General features: G+C 41.6%; 1 protein-coding gene across 2 annotated transcripts in view; it reads right to left on the bottom strand.

The window, feature by feature from the left end:
• LOC121571236 (sodium/potassium/calcium exchanger 2) overlaps positions 1–21113 on the bottom strand; it is a 216926-nt gene that overhangs the window by 50301 nt on the left and 145512 nt on the right. For both annotated transcript variants that reach the window (XM_041882578.1, XM_041882579.1), the window contains 2 exons: positions 13530–13628; positions 7747–7832 (listed from right to left, as the gene is read on the bottom strand). In XM_041882578.1, the coding sequence (XP_041738512.1) occupies positions 7747–7832; positions 13530–13628 (185 nt within the window). The remainder of the gene's footprint in view (positions 1–7746; positions 7833–13529; positions 13629–21113) is intronic.

The following is a 21113-nucleotide window of genomic DNA, read 5'->3' as shown; positions in this document are numbered from 1 at the left end:
TGTTCACCAGTTCCGGAGGTCACCGGCTTTCTAGGCATCAATGACATGGATCATTACCACCAACCCTGGACTGTCTTGTCTCATTATGCACACCTGGTTCCCATTCCCCCTGATTAGTATGTGTATATATGTGCCCTCTGTTCCCCATTGTCCTTGTCGATTATTGTCCCATGTCCGTTGGTCTCGTGAGTACCGTGTATTGTGCTCTTGTTGTTTACGGGTCTCGTCCCGTGTATTGTGTAGAGATTACACCTCACTCTTTGTTTGGGTTAAATCCCTTTGAAATATACACTACCATTCAAAAGTTTGGGGTCACTTAGAAATGTCCTTGTTTTCGAAAGAAAATCAATTTTTTGGTCCATTAAAATAACATCAAATTGATCAGAAATACAGTGTAGACATTGTTAATGTTGCAAATGGCTATTGTAGCTGGAAACGGCTGATTTTTAATGGAATATCTACATAGGCGTACAGAGGCCCATTATCAGCAACCATCAGTCCTGTGTTCCAATGGCACGCTGTGCTTGCTAATCCAAGTTTATCGTTTTAAAAGGCTAATTGATCATTAGAAAACCCTTTTGCAATTATGTTAGCACAGCTGAAAACTGTTGTGCTGATTAAAGAAGCAATAAAACTAGCCTTCTTGAGACTCGTTGAGTATCTGGAGCATCAGCAATTGTGGGTTCGATTACAGGCTCAAAATGGCCAGAAACAAATAACTTTCTTCTGAAACTCGTCAGTACATTCTTGTTCTGAGAAATGAAGGCTATTCCATGCGAGAAATTGCCAAGAAACTGAAGATCTCGTACAACGCTGTGTACTACACCCTTCACAGAACAGCGCAAACTGGCTCTAACTATAATAGAAAGAGGAGTGGGAAGCCCCGGTGCACAACTGAGCAAGAGGACAAATACATTAGAGTGTCTTAGTTTGAGAAACAGATGCCTCACAGGTCCTCAACTGGCAGCTTCATTAAATAGAACCCGCAAAACACCAGTCTCAACATCAACACTGAAGAGGCGACTCCGGGATGCTGACCTTCTAGGCAGAGTTGCAAAGAAAAAGCCATATCTCAGACTGGCCAATAAAAAGAAAAGATTAAGATGGGCAGTCTGAGATATGGCTTTTTCTTTGCAACTCTGCCTAGAAGGTCAGCATCCCGGAGTCGCCTCTTCACTGTTGACGTCGAGACTGGTGTTTTGCAGGTACTATTTAATGAAGCTGCCAGTTCAGAACAAGAATAGACTGACGAGTTTCAGAAGAAAGTTTCTGGCCATTTTGAGCCTGTAATCGAACCCACAATTGCTGATGCTCCAGATACTCAACGAGTCTTGGACTCGACGTGGACGCCGACATACGGCAGGCCCTGCCTACTGCCTGCACCTGCACAGTGCCCGGAGAACCGCGCCCACGTGCCCATAGGTGTTTGGGACCGCCTCCTTTCCTGGACGCACACGGCGCCTGTGTCCGGTCATCCTGGGATAGGCCGTACCATCGCCTGCCTGACTGAGAAGTACTTGTGGCCCACCTTGGCTAGGGACGTCCGGGTTTACGTCTCTTCTTGCTCCATCTGTGGCCAGTCTAAAACACCCAGACACTTCCCTTATGGAAAGCTCCTTCCCCTGCCGGTTCCACAACGATCCTGGTCTCACCTCTCGGTGGACTTTGTCACTGACCTTCCCCCATCCCAGTGGAACACCACCGTTCTCGTTGTTGTGGACCGGTTTTCCAAAGCTTGTCACCTTCTTCCTCTGCCTGGGCTCCCGTCGGCCATGCAAACCACGGAGCCTCTTTTTACGCATGTCTTCCGGCACTACAGGATCCCGGAGGACATTGTGTCAGACCGTGGTCCTCAGTTCACTTCACGCGTATGGAAAGCATTCATGGAACGCCTGGGGGTCACGGTCAGTCTCACCTCTGGGTACCGTCCTCAAGCTAATGGGCAGGTGGAGAGGGTCAATTAGGAAGTGGGCAGGATCCTGAGGTGTTATTTTCAGGACCGGTCAGGGGAGTGGGTGGATTTTCTACCTTGGGCTGAGTACGTGCAGAATTCCCTCCGCCACTCCTCCACTAACCTCAACACTTTCCGGTACGTGTTGGGGTATCAGCCGGCCCTGGCACCTTGGCATCCGAGCCAGACCGTGGCCCCTGCGGTGGACGAGTGGTTTCGGCGTGCTGAGGAGATCTGGAACGCTGCGCACACTCGTCTCCAGCGGGCCGTGCGTCGGCAAAAGGAACAGGCCGACCGGGTCTGGCTCTCCACCCGGAACCTGCCCCTCCACTTGCCCTGCCGGAAGCTGAGCCTGCGGTTTGTGGGGCGGTTTAAAGACCTGAGGAGGGTTAATGAGGTAACGTACCGTTTGCAACTCCCTGCTGATTACTGCATTAACCAGACTTTTCATGTGTCTTTCCTCAGGCCAGTGGTGCCTGGTCCCCTCGCTGAGGCTGGACCCAGTGACGCCCCGCCTTCTCCTCTGGACATCGAGGGAGGTCCGGCGTACTCGGTCGGTGAAGTCCTGGAATCGAGGCGTCGGGTGGGGCGTCTCCAGTACCTCATTGACTGGGAGGGGTACGGCCCAGATGACATCCTGGACGCTTCGCTGACCAGGGATTTTCACAGTCTGCGCCCTGACCGACCCGCACCGTGTCCCTGTGGTTTTCCCCGAGGCCGGTGTCATCCCGTTGCGCGTCGGGGGGGGTTCTGTCACAGATCCCCCCGGTACTGTTGCTCATAACGTTCTCCAGCTGTCTAGGTGTCACTGACATGGATCATTACCACCAACCCCGGACTGTCTTGCCTCATTACGAACACCTGGTTCCCATTCCCCCTGATTAGTATGTGTATATATGTGCCCTCTGTTCCCCATTGTCCTTGTCGATTATTGTCCCATGTCCGTTGGCCTCGTGAGTACCGTGTATTGTGCTCTTGTTGTTTACGGGTCTCGTCCCGTGTATTGTGTAGAGGTTACACCTCACTCTTTGTTTGAGTTACATCCCTTTGATATATATATACACGTGTTTGTGTTAGGTGGAGTAAATAAAATCCGTAATACGTATTCCTGCACCTGTCTTCTAATCATTATACAATGTGACATATTCCCCTGTTTTTAGCCTATATGTGTACATTGCTAATACTTAGCATATCACTGTTACTACTACTGCCCCTAGCTGATATATTCTTGTTCTTCTCTTGTAGATACCACTTCCACTAGTCCACTTCCTGTTTGCTGTGTGTGTCTGTTCGAGTTTGGAATAAGTGTGAATTGTATCCCTGTCTCCTGCTGGTCATTTTCCGTCCTCTAGCAGGTACGCTGGGACAGTTGTACTTACATGCATATTTAAATCGGCACATTTCTTTTTCAGGAGTGAATCCATATACCTAGTTCCATCTAAGTGTGTTAGATGTTTGATTGAATATACAGTTGAAGTCGGAAGTTTACAAACACTTAAATTGGAGTCATTAAAACTTGTTTTTCAACCACTTCACACATTTTAATGCAAGGCCGACAGACAAGTTCCTTACTTTCTCCCCCTTCAACTTTCCTCTTCCACTTTTGCGGTAAGGCTGCAATTATTTGGTTGTAATTTTGGGTAGAGCAGACATTTCCATATGTTTTTGTTAGCTGCATGTGCGACATAACTCCACCAGTCCTACCGATGATATCATTTACGAAGATTATACCTTTTTTAAACATTCTGTCAAAAAATAAAGGTTTTTTGTCAATTAGTATATTTGAATTTAACCACAATATTTGTTGCATTATTTGTTCTGTCGTTTCTGGAGGATTAAATTGAAATTGCAACCAACTTTCTATGGCTTGTTTTAGAAATAGTGACATTTGGGAGATTATTTCCTTTTCAAATAACTGAAAGTGAGAGGTTGTAATCTGAATAAAGGGAAAAAGGCCTTTCTTGAACAGTGGGTGAGACAATCTTACTAATTTGCTTGAGAACCAGTTCGGATTTAAGTATAACTTTTGGATGACTGAAGATTTTAGTGATAGGTCTAATGCTTTAATATTTAATAATTTCTGTCCTCCGAATTCATATTCATTATATAAATATGCTCTTTTAATTTTGTCTGGCTTGCCGTTCCAAATAAAATTGAATATTTTTTTCTCATATAATTTAAAAAACTGTTTGCTAGGCGTAGGCAAGACCATAAGCAAATAGGTAAACTGGGATAATACTAAAGAGTTAATCAGGGTGATTTTTCCACAAATTGACAGGTATTTTCCTTTCCATGGTAGTAAGATCTTATCTATTTTTGCTAACTTTCTATTAAAATTTATTGAAGTGAGATCATTTATTTCCTTTGGGATATGTATTCCGAGTATATCCACATCACCATCAGACCATTTTATTGGTAAACTACATGGTAATGTAAAAATTGTATTTTTTAGTGATCCAATACGTAATATAGTACATTTGTCATAATTTGGTTTTAATCCAGAGAGGTTAGAAAATGTATCTAGATCCTCTATGAGGCTGTGGATGGATTCTAGTTGTGGATCTAAAAGAAAACATGAATCATCTGCGTACAATGACACCTTTGTTTTTAAGCCCTGTATTTCTAATCCTCTGATATTATTATTGGATCTGATTTTAATAGCTAACATCTCGATGGCCACAATAAATAGATATGCCGATAGTGGACAACCTTGTTTCACTCCTCTTGACAGTTTAAAACTTTCTGAGAAATAGCCATTATTTACTATTTTACACCTAGGGTTACTATACATGATTTTGACCCATTTTATAAGAGATTCTCCAAAATTGAAATGCTCCAGGCATTTATATATAAACCCCAGTCGAACTTTATCAAATGCCTTTTTCGAAGTCTGCTATGAATAGCAGGCCTGGTTTCCCATATTTTCCATAGTGTTCTATTGTTTCCAATACTTGCCTTATATTATCTCCAATGTATCTTCCATGTAAAAAAACCTGTCTGATTAGAATGAATAATATCCGACAATACCTTTTTAATTCTATGCGCTATACATTTTGCTAGGATTTTTGCATCACAACACTGAAGTGTAAGGGGCCTCCAATTTTGTAAATGGACTGGATCTTTATATTTTCCACTTGTATCCTGTTTCAGTAATAATGAGATCAGACCTTCTTCTTGAGTGTCAGATAATCTACCATTTACATAGGAGTGGTTAAAACATGCTAATAACGGTCCTCTTAGTATATCAAAAAAGGTTTGGTATACCTCGATTGGTATGCCATCCAACCCTGGAGTTTTCCCGGACTTAAAGTCTTTAATTGCATCCAGAAGTTCCTCCTCTGTAATTTCACCTTCACGTGAGTCTTTCTGTGTGGCTGTTAATTTGACATTATCAATAGAAAAAAAATCTCTACAAAAATCTCTACAATTAAAACATATGCTTAAAGTACTTTGTTTCTTCCTTCAAAATATCATTTGGTGAATTATGGGTGACTCCGTCAATTGTAACCAGTTTCATTAAGTTCTTTTTGGTAGCATTCCTATGTTGAAGATTAAAAAAAGAATTTTGTGCATTTTTCCCCATATTCCATCCAGTTTGCTTTATTTTTATAATATATTACACTTGATCTTTCTTGAATAAGTTTTTCCATTTATTTTAGTTTTTCCTCTAATTTATTCTGAGCCTCTATGTTACAGTTTTTATTGCCATCTATCTGTTCTGTTAGACTTTCTATTTCCTTTCTTAGTATAAACTCTTTTGACCTAAATTGCTTTTGTTTTCGAGATGAGTACTGAATTGCATGGCCTCTAAAGGCACATTTAAAGGTGTCCCATACAATAAGGGGATTCGCTGTACCTATGTTATGTTGGAAAAAGTCAGTTATAAATTCCTTTGTTCTAATTATAAATAAATTATCATCAAATAGGCTTTGATTAAATTTCCAATATCCTCGCCCACGTGGAAATTCAGTCAGAGTAATGTATATGCCTATTATATGATGGTCCCACATTTCCACATTTCTTGTTAACAAACTATAGTTTTGGCAAGTCGGTTAGGACATCTACTTTGTGCATGACACAAGTAATTTTTCCAACAATTGTTTACAGACAGATTATTTCACTTATAATTCAGTGTATCACAATTCCAGTGGGTCAGAAGTTTACATACACTAAGTTGACTGTGCCTTTAAAGAGCTTGGAAAATTCCATAAAATGATGTCATGGCTTTAGAAGCTTATGATAGGCTAATTGAAATCATTTGAGTCAATTGGAGGTGTACCAGTGCCTCTTCGCTTGACATCATGGGAAAATCAAAAGAAATCAGCCAAGACCTCAGAAAAAAATTGTAGACCTCCACAAGTCTGGTTCATCCTTGGGAGCAATTTCCAAATGCCTGAAGGTACCATGCTCATCTGTACAAACAATAGTATGCAAGTATAAACACCATGGGACCACGCAGCCGTCATACCGCTCAGGAAGGAGACGCGTTCTGTCTCTTAGAGATGAACATACTTTGGTGCGAAAAGTGCAAATCAATCCCAGAACAACAGCAAAGGACCTTGTGAAGATGCTGGAGGAAAAAGGTACAAAAGTATCTATATCCACAGTAAAACAAGTCCTATATCGACATAACCTGAAAGGCCGCTCAGCAAGAAAGAAGCCACTGCTCAAAAACCGCCATAAAAAGCCAGACTTTGCAACTGCACATGGGGACAAAGATCGTACTTTTTGGAGAAATGTCCTCTGGTCTGATGAAACAAAAATAGAACTGTTTGGCCATAATGACCATCGTTATGTTTGGAGGAAAAATGGGGTTGCTTGAAAGCCGAAGAACACCATCCCAACCATGAAGCACGGGGTTGGCAGCATCATGCTGTGGGGGTGCTTTGCTGCAGGAGGGACTGGTGCAAAATTATGTGGATATATTGAAGCAACATCTCAAGACATCAGTCAGGAAGTTAAAGCTTGGTCGCAAATGGGTCTTCCAAATGGACAATGACCCCAAGCATACTTCCAAAGTTGAGGTAAAATGGCTTAAGGACAACAAAGTCAAGGTATTGGAGTGGCCATCACAAAGCCCTGACCTCAATCCTATAGAACATTTGTGGGCAGAACTGAAAAAGTTTGTGCGAGCAAAGAGGCCTACAAACCTGACTCAGTTACACCAGCTCTGATAGGAGGAATGGGCCAAAATTCACCCAACTTATTGTGGGAAGCTTGTGGAAGGCTACCCAAAACATTTGACCCAAGTTAAACAATTTAAAGGCAATGCTACCAAATACTAATTGAGTGTCTGTAAACTTCTGACCCACTGGGAATGTGATGAAATAAATAAAAGCTGAAAATCATTCTCTCTTCTATTATTCTCACATTTCACATTGTTAAAATAAAGTGGTGATCCTAACTGACCTAAGACAGGGAATTGTTACTAGGATTAAACGTCAGGAATTGTGAAAAACTGAGTTTAAATGTATTTGGCTAAGGTGTATGTAAACTTCCGACTTCAACTGTACAAGACCTCAGAACATGTCGGGAATTGAGGTCGTTCGGAACTCTGACATGTTTGTACCTTTACATGAAAACCGCATCAAACCATCAAATAAAAGATTTCCTAACCATGTATCTATATACTGTAAATGTCTGTGTTTTTAGCACATGAAAGCAACATTTGTCTACCTTAGTAACTATGTGCCCAATTGGAGGGATGGGAATTATTGAGTTGTGTGCACACTTGTTTGCGGTTGGGTCTATGTTGGTTTGTGTGTGTGTGTGTGCCCCTAAAATGGGTTTCTTACCGCAGCTTCCCCTTCTTGTCCTGCAGTGCCATTCATTGGTGGTGTGACTTCCACCTCGACATTTGAGCTGTTTGGAAGATTCTTATCTGCATATCATAAAAGAGAAAACATGGAGACCAATTAATGTAATTGTGGTATAGATGGGTTGCACGTTGCATCACAATATTGTAATGAAGATTCTCTTTAGGCACCCGACTGAACGTTCTACTCAATTAATTCTGAATTGGCGCTGATAAAGATTTAGTCTAAAGTGCATTATAGTGGCTTGGAAACACGATGACATTTCAAAAAGAGACAAATATTTAATAGGAAAACCTTTTGTCATCATTGTGATGCAGTATAATATGCAGTATAACTCTAGCTAGCTAGCTAGCTAAAATGAGGGGACAGCACCACATTTTTGCTAGCTATAGTTTGCATTGCTAGCTATTTTTAAAGAACTTTGCTAGCTAATGGCAACATTGCCATCTGTCTAAAGTACATTTTACGACATCATAATGGCAAAGTTGTTTCCTACTAATTATTTGCCTACTTTAGACATGTCATCGTATTTCCAGGCCACTATAGTGTAATTTAGACGAAACGGTCATTAACCAATGTTGAGAATGACTGGGTCACACTCGCCTTTGAGCGTGACTATTGCTGAGGCGTCTGTAGAACTTTCATAACAATGGCATGACCAAGTGATGGAGGTGCAACCCATGAATACAGGTAGGCAAAAAAGCCAATTCACTGATCGGTGTAGCAAGTTAATCGAATACAGAGTAATATTAGTAAAACAACACTGTAAAATGCTGCTATGATCAATCAAGAGATTCATTCATTAAGAAATTACTATGATGAGAATTGCCCTCAGAAAATAAACATTGTACACACTTCTTTACGCAAACGAAAGAAATAAAAGCTGAAATAAATCATTCTCTCTACTATTATTCGGACATTTCACATTCTTAAAATAAAGTGGTATTTGGCTAAGGTGCATGTAAACTTCCGACTTCAACTGTAGATTTGATATACTAGTGGCATATTACATTCTGTGTAAATAAGACATTACACTACACATTTGTATATTAATTATATTTAAAAAAAAATTGGACTACAGTACAATATTTTTAAAAGTAGAAACTCATTTAACCAGCAACATGGACTTCTAATCTTAAATGAGATATGAGAGAGAGAACAAAGCATCAGCAGCTATCGATACTTGTCATGAATTTGGGTTCTGTTAAGATGCTAATATGTTGTAATATGTCACACTGTTAGCTTAATTTTGTCTCTGTAATAAATATCCATGTCCCTCTGATTTTGTCTGAATGGGAACATTGTATGCATGAAAGCTCTTTCTATGGCCTCTGAGTATCTTTTGGACCATTGTGTCAGAGCTCTTTGAAGTGAAAACACACCTGAATTGCACTTGGCAGCGGCTCAATTGAACAAAACATTGCTCTAAGACAACAGTCACAATTGATTTGGCACTTCTAAATGCCATTCTTACTTCAGGACTTTGTCAGTCGACTTGTTCCTAATATCAGTCAACTTGTTCGTAATAACTAGAAAAATATTTTAGATTTTCTGCATCAATATGGACTTTTAAAAAATACAAATCTTTTGGGGTCATTTTGACCCCAGCCAAAAAACCATCAAATTCCACCTATAGTAATTTGATAAATAGCGAGGACCATCAAGGTTTCTTTTGAGGCATAATGCCAGGTTATAAATATCATTGGGGACCTGTATCAGTGATTTGGACCATAGACAGATCACCTACCAAGATAGAGCTCCCCAATTACTCACCTAAGATGACAACTCTTCTTAGAGATGTGCTATCTTAATTTGATCTCTCTGTTGTTTTAGAGAATTTTCATGCACAGCAAGAAATGCAAATTGTAGTGTATTCAAGGTTTAAAAAGGCTTCTAAAGTTAGTTAATTCCACTTTAAAATGTACAGTGAGGGAAAAAAGTATTTGATCCCCTGCTGATTTTGTACGTTTCCCCACTGACAAAGAAATGATCAGTCTATAATTTTAATGGTAGGTTTATTTGAACAGTGAGAGACAGAATAACAACAAAAAAATCCAGAAAAACACATGTCAAAAATGGATTTGCATTTTAATGAGGGAAATAAGTATTTGACCCCTCTGCAAACATGACTTAGTACTTGGTGGCAAAACCCTTGTTGGCAATCACAGAGGTCAGATGTTTCTTGTAGTTGGCCACCAGGTTTGCACACATCTCAGGAGGGATTTTGTCCCACTCCTCTTTGCAGATCTTCTCCAAGTCATTAAAGTTTCGAGGCTGATGTTTGGCAACTCGAATCTTCAGCTCCCTCCACAGATTTTCTATGGGATTAAGGTCTGGAGACTGGCTAGGCCACTCCAGGACCTTAATGTGCTTCTTCTTGAGCCACTCCTTTGTTGCCTTGGCCATGTGTTTTGGGTCATTGTCATGCTGGAATACCCATCCACGACCCATTTTCAATGCCCAGGCTGAGGGAAGGAGGTTCTCACCAAAGATTTGATGGTACATGGCCCCGTCCATCGTCCCTTTGATGCGGTGAAGTTGTCCTGTCCCCTTAGCAGAAAAACACCCCCAAAGCATAATGTTTCCACCTCCATGTTTGACGGTGGGGATGGTGTTCTTGGGGTCATAGGCAGCATTCCTTCTCCTCCAAACATGGCGAGTTGAGTTGATGCCAAAGAGCTCCATTTTGGTCTCATCTGACCACAACACTTTCACCCAGTTCTACTCTGACTATGGTCCCAGCTGCCTTGAGACCATTGACAAGATCCTGCCTTGAGACCATTGACAGTTCTGGGCTGATTCCTCACCGTTCTCATGATCATTGCAACTCCACGAGGTGAGATCTTGCATGGAGCCCCAGGCCGAGGGAGATTGACAGTTCTTCTGTGTTTCTTCCATTTGCGAATAATCACACCAACTGTTGTCACCTTCTCACCAAGCTGCTTGGCGATGGTCTTGTAGCCCATTCCAGCCTTGTGTAGGTCTACAATCTTGTCCCTGACATCCGTGGAGAGCTCTTTGGTCTTGGCCTTGGTGGAGAGTTTGGAATCTGATTGATTGATTGCTTCTGTGGACAGGTGTCTTTTATACAGGTAACAAGCTGAGATTAGGAGCACTCCCTTTAAGAGTGTGCTCCTAATCTCAGCTGGTTACCTGTATAAAAGACACCTGGGAGCCAGAAATCTTTCTGATTGAGAGGGGGTCAAATACTTATTTCTCTCATTAAAATGCAAATCAATTTATAACATTTTTGACATGCGTTTTTCTGGATTTTTTTGTTGTTATTCTGTCTCTCACTGTTCAAATAAACCTACCATTAAAATTATAGACTGATCATTTCTTTGTCAGTGGGCAAACGTACAAAATAAGCAGGGGATCAAATACTTTTTCCCTCACTGTATCAACCCCTACAAAAATGTCCATTAATTATAATTCACATAATAATTCACATTTCCTGTTGCTGCAGGATTATTTTCCTGCTGTGAGAAGCTGTTCAAATTAAGATAGCCCATGACTGTGTACCGTCGTGGTCAAAAGTTTTGAGAATGACACAAATACTAATTTTCACAAAGTCTGCTGCCTCAGTTTTGATGATGGCAATTTGCATATACTCCAGAATGTCATGAAGAGTGATCAGATGAATTGCAATTAATTGCAAAGTCCTTCTTTGCCATGAAAATGAACTTAATCCCCCCAAAAACATTTCCACTGCATTTCAGCCCTGCCACAAAAGGACCAGCTGCCATCATGTCAGTGATTCTCTCGTTAAGATTGGTTAACAGGTGAGAGTGTTGACGAGGACAAGGCTGGAGATCACTTTGTCATGCTGATTGAGTTAGAATAACAGTCTGGAAGCTGTTAACCATGGTTACCTGCATAGAAACACGTGCCGTCATCATTGCTTTGCACAAAAAGGGCTTCACAGGCAAGGATATTTCTGCTAGTAAGATTGCACCTAAATCAACCATTTATCGGATCATCAAGAACTTCAAAGAGAGAGGTTCAATTGTTGTGAAGAAGGCGTCAGGGCGCCCAAGAAAGTCCAGCAAGCACCAGGACGTCTCCTAAAGTTGATTCAGCTGCAGGATCGGGGCACCACCAGTGCAGAGCGTGCTCAGGAATGACAGCAGGCAGGTGTGAGTGCATCTGCACGCACAGTGAGGCGAATAATTTTGGAGGATGGCCTGGTGTCAAGAAGGGCCGCAAAGAAGCCACTTATCTCCAGGAAAAACATCAGGGACAGACTGATATTTTGCAAAAGGTACAGGGATTGGACTGCTGAGGACTGGGGTAAAGTCATTTTCTCTGATGAATCCCCTTCCCGATTGTTTGGGGCATCCGGAAAACACCTTGTCCGGAGAAGACAAGGTGAGCGCTACCATCAGTCCTGTGTCATGCCAACAGTAAAGCATCCTGAGACCATTCACAATTTTGCCTAAGAACACAGCCATGAATAAAGAATGGTACCAACACATCCTCCGAGAGCAACTTCTCCCAACCATCCAAGAACAGTTTGTTGACGACCAATGCCTTTTCCAGCATGATGGAGCACCTTGCCATAAGGCAAAAGTGATAACTAAGTGGCTCGGGGAATAAAATATCGACATTTTGGGTCCATGGCCAGGAAACTCCCCAGACCTTAATCCCATTGAGAACTTGTGGTCAATCCTCAAGAGGCGGGTGGACAAACAAAAACCCACAAATTCTGACAAACTCCAAGCATTGATTATGCAAGAATGAGCTGCCATCAGTCAGGATGTGGCCCAGAAGTTAATTGACAGCATGCCAGGGCGGATTGCAGAGGTCTTGAAAAAGAAGGGTCAACACTGCAAATATTGACTCTTTGCATAGACTTAATGTAATTGTCAATAAAAGCCTTTGACACTTATGGAATGCTTGTATTTATACTTCAGTATACCATAGTAACATCTGACAAAAACATCTCATAACACTGAAGCAGCGAACTTTGTGAAGACCAATACTTGTGTCATTCTCAAAACTTTTGACCATGACTGTACAAAATCAACATTACTTTATATTTGTGCCTATGCGAACAAAACAACGGCAATGGTATTAGCGTTTCACAAAAGCTAGCTGAGCTGTTTTATTAGAAAACGCAGGAGATCAGGCAAAACCTCAAGGAGCTAACAATCCAGCATCAGGGGTTATGCGAGTAGGGTGTGGGAATGTTAGATTAGTCTGTTAATTTAAGATAAATTAAACTGAAGTTGGTGGTTACTACTGGTTACAGATACAGAGCAGGGCGAAATGTCCACCATGTTTTTTGTTTTCGTCAGAGCCCGGAGTTGGCGTATTGAGATTTGATGTATCAAGTTACAACTGGCACTCCTTCGACAGCGTGATAATCACTAGATGGGCATGCTAGTAAGGACAGGCGTAATGACTGTTTGGAACTTCTGTACTTTGTAACATGGCCAAATAATGACGGTGGTTATTGGAGATTATCGAATAGCTTCTAACTGCATTTCAAAAGATTTTTCAGAACCTGTTATATAATAATAAATATCTAACAATTACATGGTTTCAAAACAATATAGAGCATTGAATGGATTTATTTTTATTGTATAGTCGGCTGTCTGTTTAGCCAACTGCCAAACATACAAATATTTGTGAGAGTGTGTGTGTGAGAAATAAATAGTAAAGAAAAAGAGATCGCTCTTTAACTTGTTTGTGTTTCTGATATCATTCACTTATGTTAACACATGGGACTACACTAGACCCCCAGAGTAGAGACCACTCACCTGACCGGCTGGTTACTCCATTGGCCTTCTCACTGTCCTCTACTTGGCATTTCTTTTTGGCAATCTTTTGAAGGATGGATGCCTTTTCTCTGAATTTTCCTGCAACACAACCATCGGGGAGTTAACTAGGGGACGCAAGCCCTGTGTCACCTTCACAGGTCCATTGCCTGGACTCAGGGCTCCTCTGCTTTTCTCATGGTTCCAGACCTATCTTAGTTCAAAGGAAAAGAACACAAGCAAGTTTTCACATCATTATTCAAATGACAGTTTGAAGTCAATGTCATGTAATGTACTAATGAGCCAGCAATGTCACGCTACTTGTAGAGAAACGTCAATGCCATCCTCCTCTTTCATGTTGCCTAAATGGTCTATGACTCTGTCATACAGTACATGCTTTTAGTTTTTGTTGTACTAGGCTACCTGACTAAAATGCTTGCTCGCTAGCCTAACTTCCTTTCATGGGCAACGATGTGCCAGGCCAGCTAGTTAACATTAGCATACTACATCTAGCTACATGTTGTGTTGAACTTCCATCCTCTCAGGCTAGGGGCACAATGAATGAATGTATGGTTGGATCAGAACCGCCATTATAATCATTGGCCAGTATGGAGAATTAAGTAAAACCACAAGTCAAAATCCCTATCTCCATCCATGGCTAATTTAGAAAAGGGCAGATTTTAGCTAACTAGCTAGCCACCAGAGGACAACAACACAACGAACTGCAACAATTCAAGTCTTTTTTCTGTCAATGACATTTGGCTTTTGATGTGATGTGATTGGTCTGAAGCCAAATCCAAACTGGCTTCCCTTGACATTTCTTTTTTGGGTGCTCCAAGACCAGTCACAGCTGAGCTCACTCAGTTTAATAAAATAATAGCTAATCAGCGTTGAGATAATTTTTTATCAAGGGAGGCCAAATGCTTGCTGGCTTGCCTTGCATTCAATGCTACGGGCGGCAACAATTTCATACTCTTTTTGACCAGACAGCATAAGATATATACACTACACATACTGAGACAATGGGGTGCTGTTTCATTCACTCTGATGCTTTCTCTGGTGAGATACATCCAGCCTCTTGCAAATTGAAGGACATTTATGAAACAGAGAGACAAAAGATACATTACATTGTTTTTCTTGTTACTATTTTTGGAGAAGCCTGGCTTCCCATGATTACACGCCACTGCTGAAGACATGTATCAATACACCTGCACTCTGTGTGCCAATTACTATCTCATGTTATTCATTACAAACAAATTCAGAAAATTCAAATGAGCACCTAAAACGTAATTTTGACCCGCACATCAATAAAGCTGCAGTATATTAGCAGGTGTAAAAGCTGAGTTTGCTGGAAATCCCCATTATTGCATAAGAACCAATTTATGCTTAATCCGAAAATGTGGTAAAATGGCGTGACACAATTGCGGAGCCTCCAGAAGCACGCAGAGGCCAAATTGAGCTTTGTACCGCATTGTAACAATGTGGAGGGCTCTGTATAGCTCCGCATTGACATGATGGTTGACGGTAGGTGAGGGAGGGAGGTCCTGTATTGAAAACTTCCTTCACAACAGCTCCGGCAGTGGTCCAGGCAGCGGTTCTATGTGGCTCAGTCGGTAGAACATGGCTTTTGCAACGCCAAGTGTTAACACACACACACCAAGTTCATTGACGTGCGTGGGCAGTGGGTGCAATGATTGAATAACATGTATGTGTAAATGTATTGTGCAACGCATACGCACGCGACCGCGAGCGGTGTAGTCCGCATGTTATTCTAAAATTGATTATATCATTTTTCCCTCATCAATCTACACATAATAACCCCATAATGACAAAGCAGAAACAGGTTTTTAGAAACTTTTGCAAATGTATTAAAAAGAAAAAAAGGAAATATCACATTTACATAAGTATTCAGACATTTACTCAGTACTTTGTTGAAGCACCTTTTGCAGCGATTACAGCCTCGAGTCTTCTTGGGTATGACGCTACAAGCTTGCACACCTGCATTTGGGGAGTTTCTCCCATTATTCTCTGCATATCCTCTCAAGCTCTATCAGGTTGGATGGGGAGCATCACTGCACAGCTATTTTCAGGTCTCTCCAGAGATATTCGATCGGGTTCAAGTCCGGGCTCTGTCTGGGCCACTCAATGACATTCAGAGACTTGTCCCGAAGTCACTCCTGCGTTGTCTTGGCTGTGTGCTTAGGGTTGTTGTCCTGTTGGAAGGTGAACCTTCGCCCCAGTCTGAGGTCCTGAGCGCTCTGGAGCAGGTTTTCATCAAGGATCTCAGCTTTCCCTCGATCCTGACTAATCTCACAGTCCCTGCCGCTGAAAAACATCCCCAAAGCATGATGTTGTCACCACCATGCTTCACCGTAGGGATGGTGCCAGGTTTCCTCCAGACGTGACGCTTGGTATTCAGGCCAAGGAGTTCAATCTTGGTTTCATCAGACCAGAGAATCTTGTTTGTCATGGTCTGAGAGTCTTTAGGTGCCTTTTGGCAAACTTCAAGCGTGCTGTCATGTGCCTTTTACTGAGGAGTGGCTTGCGTCTGGCCACTCTACCATAAAGACCTGATTGGTGGAGTGCTGCAGAGATGGTTGTCCTTCTGGAAGGTTCTCCCATCTCCATAGAGGAACTCTAGAGCTCTGACAGAGTGATCATTGGGTTCTTGGTCACCTCCCTGACCAAGGCTCTTCTCCCCCAATTGATCAGTTTGGCCAGGCGGCCAGCTCTAAGAAGAGTCTTGGTGGTTCCAAACTTCTTCCATTTAAGAATAATGGAGGCCACTGTGGTGTTTGGGGACCTTCAATGCTGCAGAAATGTTTTGGTACCCTTCCCTAGATCTGTGCCTCGACACAATCCCGTCTCGGAGCTCTACGGACAATTCCTTCGACCTCATGGCTTGGTTTGTGCTCTGACATGCACTGTCAACTGTGGGACCTTATATAGACAGGTGTGTGCCTTTCCAAACCATGTCCAATCAATTAAATTTACCAAAAGTGGACTCAAATCAAGTTGTAGAAACATCTCAAGGATGATCAATGGAAACAGGATGCACCTGAGCTCAATTACGAGTCTCATAGCAAAGGGTCTGAATACTTATATAAATAAGGTATTTCTGTTTTTATTTGTAATTAATTTGCAAAAATTGATAAAATCCTGTTTTCGCTTTGTGTGTAGATTGATGAGGAAAAATTGAATTTAATCCATTTTAGAATAAGGCTGTAACGTATCAAAATGTGAAGGGGTCTGAATAATTTCCGAATGCACTGTATTATATTATTATATAAGGCTTACAGGCTACAAGTCAAGGGTCTGAACTACATCACACGTGTTACTGAAGTGGTCGTGAATGCATATATGGGCATGCTGCATACATGTGCGCTTGTTATGGGCAAGCTGCATGAAAGTCAGTCCATGCATGTTGGTCATACTTTCAAATCAGGCTAGTGCATTTCAATCAATATGAAAGCTTCCAAGGTTGGCTAATTCGTCAGGACTGCTGTGGTGAGTAATCGAGATGTACCTTGTCACCATGTGTGACCTTCCAGCAGAATCATGAACTGTCCAACAGTAACCCAGTGCCACAGAGCTTCCCCCCAGCCCCTCTTTTTCTATTCGCTGTCTGTAGCAATCAACACACTTGCTCGGCACACACACTCGTTAATACATTCTGACACACTGATATGGATCACACACCCTCCACATCTGCTGCCTCTAGCCTGACTCACCATTGGAGGACAGCCCTTTCCCAGTTACCATTATTACATTCTCTCTTTGGCTACTCGGTTTTCTGACAGTGCCACCTGTTATGCAATTCCTGGGTGGATGAGTCACTCCACTTTGCCAAAATCATTGACGTAAATCTTACTTGCATACGCGGTTCCGTTCTCACTGCCGATTGTGGGACTTCCGAGAGTGTGCTGAGGCATGGCCGATCTGTGTCTCCAAGATGAAAGAGAGAAAGGACTGATGTGATGTTCTAATGTTTTTTGGGGGAGTCTGTGTGCGTGCTTGCGTATGTTTGGGCAGGCATGTCTGTGTATCTGTTAGCATGGAAAATAGCCGATACCCATACCAATCTTCTCTGGTCAATGACAAGGCCTTGGGGCTGAAAGTAACCCCAAACCAGGACAGTGCATATCCACTCACTAGCAGATCTGTAGTTGGAAAATAACTTAGCACGGCCCTTCTGCCTGCTAAATTACAGTCAAATTTAGACCCATAAGGCAAAACCCTTTCGAAGATCTAAAAAGAGTGGGTGAAAAATCTCTCACAAACTTTTCGAGAACTGTATGGTTGACACTGCACCTATTAACTTCAGCTTGACAAATTTTAAATAGTATTAGACAAACAAAACACAATTATACATGTTAACAAATACTATCAATGAAGAAACACTAAAACAACAGTAAAATACCTCTGAGCATGAAGAACAATAACATAAAATGTAAATGGGCAAAAAATTAAGTTACAACAAAGGCCATTGGACAATGATTTGCACTTATGTCAGTGAAATCTCGTAGAGAGAGGTAATCAAACAAACAAAAGCATACATAACAATCACAAAATAATGAAGCATGAGTCAAAGTAATCAAAATGGAGAGAGAAATAAAACAGATGGGAAAAGTGACTCAAAGAATCTATTGAAAAGGCTTACCTTCCTCGGTCATTGTGTGATAATATTTTAGTTTTCCATTAGTCCCAAGTTCTACAATGTTACAGCAAAAGACAAGGGTAAGACAATGAAGACATAGAGAAGGAAAGGAGCATGAAAGAACAAGACATTTTGAAGGTTTAGCATCACACACACACAACATACACAAGGCCAGCAAATTCTCTCTCACACCAAGACATCACTGCATAAGTGCAAAACCAAGCAGCAAGGACTTCTACGAAAATACAATTGAATTTCTTACACTTACTTTGAATGAGTAACATTTTCCTATCCGAGATACATATGCAGTAGCTACATGTTCAATCTATTCGGTGGTTGCAGGGATCTCAAAATAAACTGAATATACAAAACATTAGGAATGCCTGCTCTTTCCATGACATGAACTAACCAGGTGAATCCGGGTGAAAACTATGATCCCTTATTGATTTCACTTGTAAAATCCACTTCAAATCAGTGTAGATGAAGGGGAGGAGACAGGTTAAAGAAGGATTTATAAGCCTTGAGACAATTGAGATGGATTGTGTATGTGTGCCATTCAGAGGGTGAATGGGCAAGAAAAAATATATTAAGTGCCTTTGAACGGGGTATGGTAGTAGGTGCCAGGCGCACCGGTTTGTGTCAAGAACTGCAACACTGCAGGAAGGTGTTCCTAATGTTTGGTATAGTTAATGTACATAGAGGCTCTAAAAGTGGTACAGCATCTCAATAAATTATAGATGTATTCATTTAGAAAGCCAAAAATACAAATGTATGTACGTATGTATACAGTATGTATACAGTATGTATATATATATGCACAGTGCATTCTGAAAGTATTCAGACCCCTTGACTTCTTCCACTATGTTACAGCCTTATTCTAAAATGGATTAAATAGTTTTTTCCCCCCTCAGCAATCTACATACAATAACCCATAATGACAAAGCAAAAACAGCTTTTTATATTTTTATAAATTTATTTTTGTATATCTAATTTAAATAATAAATAAATGACCTTTTACTCAGTACTTTGTTGAAGCATCTTTGGCAACGATTACAGCCTCGAGTCTTCTTGGGTATGACACTACAAGCTTGGCACACCTGTATGTGGGGAGTTTTTCCCATTCTTCTCTGCAGATCCTCTTAAGTGCTGTCAGGTTGGATGGGGAGCGTCACTGCACAGCTATTTTCAGGTCTCTCCAGAGATGTTCGATCGGGTTCAAGTTCGGGCTCTGGCTGGGACATTCAAGGACATTTAGAGACTTGTCCCGAAGTCACTCCTGCGTTGTCTTGGCTGTGTGCTTAGGGTCGTTGTTAGTTGGAAGGTGAACCTTCGCACAAGTCTGTGGTCCTGAGCACTCTGGAGCAGGTTTTCATCAAGGATCTCTCTGTACTTTGCTACGTTAATCTTTCCCCCGATCCTGACTAGTCTCCCAGTCCCTGCTGCTGAAAAACTTCCCCACAGCAGGATGCTGCCACCACCATGCTTCACCATAGGGATGGTGCCAGGTTTCCTACAGACATGACACTTGGCATTCAGGCCAAAGAGATCAATCTTGATTTCATCAGACCAGAGAATCTTGTTTCTCATAGTATGAGAGTCCTTTAGGTGCCTTTTGGTAAACTCCAAGCAGGCTGTCATGTGCCTTTTACTGAGGAGTGACTTCCGTCTGTCCACTTTACCATAAATGCCTGATTGGTGGAGTGCTGCAGAGATGGTTGTCCTTCTGGAAGTTTTTCCCATCTCCACAGAAGAACTCTGGAGCTCTGTCAGAGTGACCATCGGGTTCTTGGTCACCTCCCTGACCAAGGCCCTTCTCCCCTGATTTCTCAGTTTGGCTGGGCTGCCAGCTCTAGAAAGAGTATTGGTGGTTCCAAACTTCTTCCATTTAAGAATGATGGAGGCCACTGTGTTCTTGGGGGCCTTCAATGCTGCAGAAATTCTAAATAAATCACAGACAGTGTCACCAGCAAAGCACCCCCACACCATAACACCTCCTCCTCCATGCCTTACGGTGGGAACTACACATGCGGAGATCATCCGTTCACCCACATCGCGTCTCACAAAGACAAGGCGATTGGAACCAAAAATCTCCAATTTGGACTCCAGACCAAAGGACACATTTCCACTGGTCTAATGTCCATTGCTCGTGTTTCTTGGCCCAAGCAGGTCTCTTCTTCTTATTGGTGTCCTTTAGTAGGGGTTTCTTTGCAGCAATTCGACCATAAAGGCCTGCTTCACACAGTCCCCTCTGAACAGTTGATGTTAAGATGTGTCTGTGACTTGAACTCTGTGAAGCATATATTTGGGCTGAAATTTCTGAGGCTGGTAATGCTAATGAACTTATCCTCTGCAGCAGAGGTAACTCTGGGTCTTCCATTCTTGTGGCGGTCCTCAAGAGAGCCAGTTTCATCATATCGCTTGATTGTTTTTGCGACTGCACTTGAAGAAACGTTCAAAGTTGATATTTTCCGTATTGACTGACTTTCATGTCTTAAAGTAAAGATGGACTGTCATTTCTCTTTGCTTATTTGAGCTGTTCTTGACATAATATGTACTTGGTGTTTTACCAAATAGGGCTATCTTCTGTATACCCCCCCTACCTTGTCACAACATAGGATTGGCTCAAATGCATTAAGAAGGAATGAAATTCCACAAATTAACTTTTAAGAAGGCACACCTGTTAATAGAAATGCATTCCAGGTGACTACCTCATGAAGCTGGTTGAGAGAATGCCAAGAGTGTGCAAAGCTGTCATTAAGGCAAATGGTGGCTATTTGAAGAATCTCAAATGTAAAATATATTTTGATTTGTTTAACACTTTTTTGGTTACTACATGATTCCATATGTGTTATTTCATAGTTTTGATGTCTTCATTATTATTCTACAATGTAAAAAATAGTAAAAATAAAGAAAAACCTTGAATGAGTAGG

This window comes from Coregonus clupeaformis, chromosome 8 (assembly GCF_020615455.1).
Source record: "Coregonus clupeaformis isolate EN_2021a chromosome 8, ASM2061545v1, whole genome shotgun sequence".
Classification (NCBI taxonomy): domain Eukaryota; kingdom Metazoa; phylum Chordata; class Actinopteri; order Salmoniformes; family Salmonidae; genus Coregonus; species Coregonus clupeaformis.
Note: the sequence above shows the minus strand (reverse complement) of the source record. Positions and strands in the feature narration are given on the sequence as shown.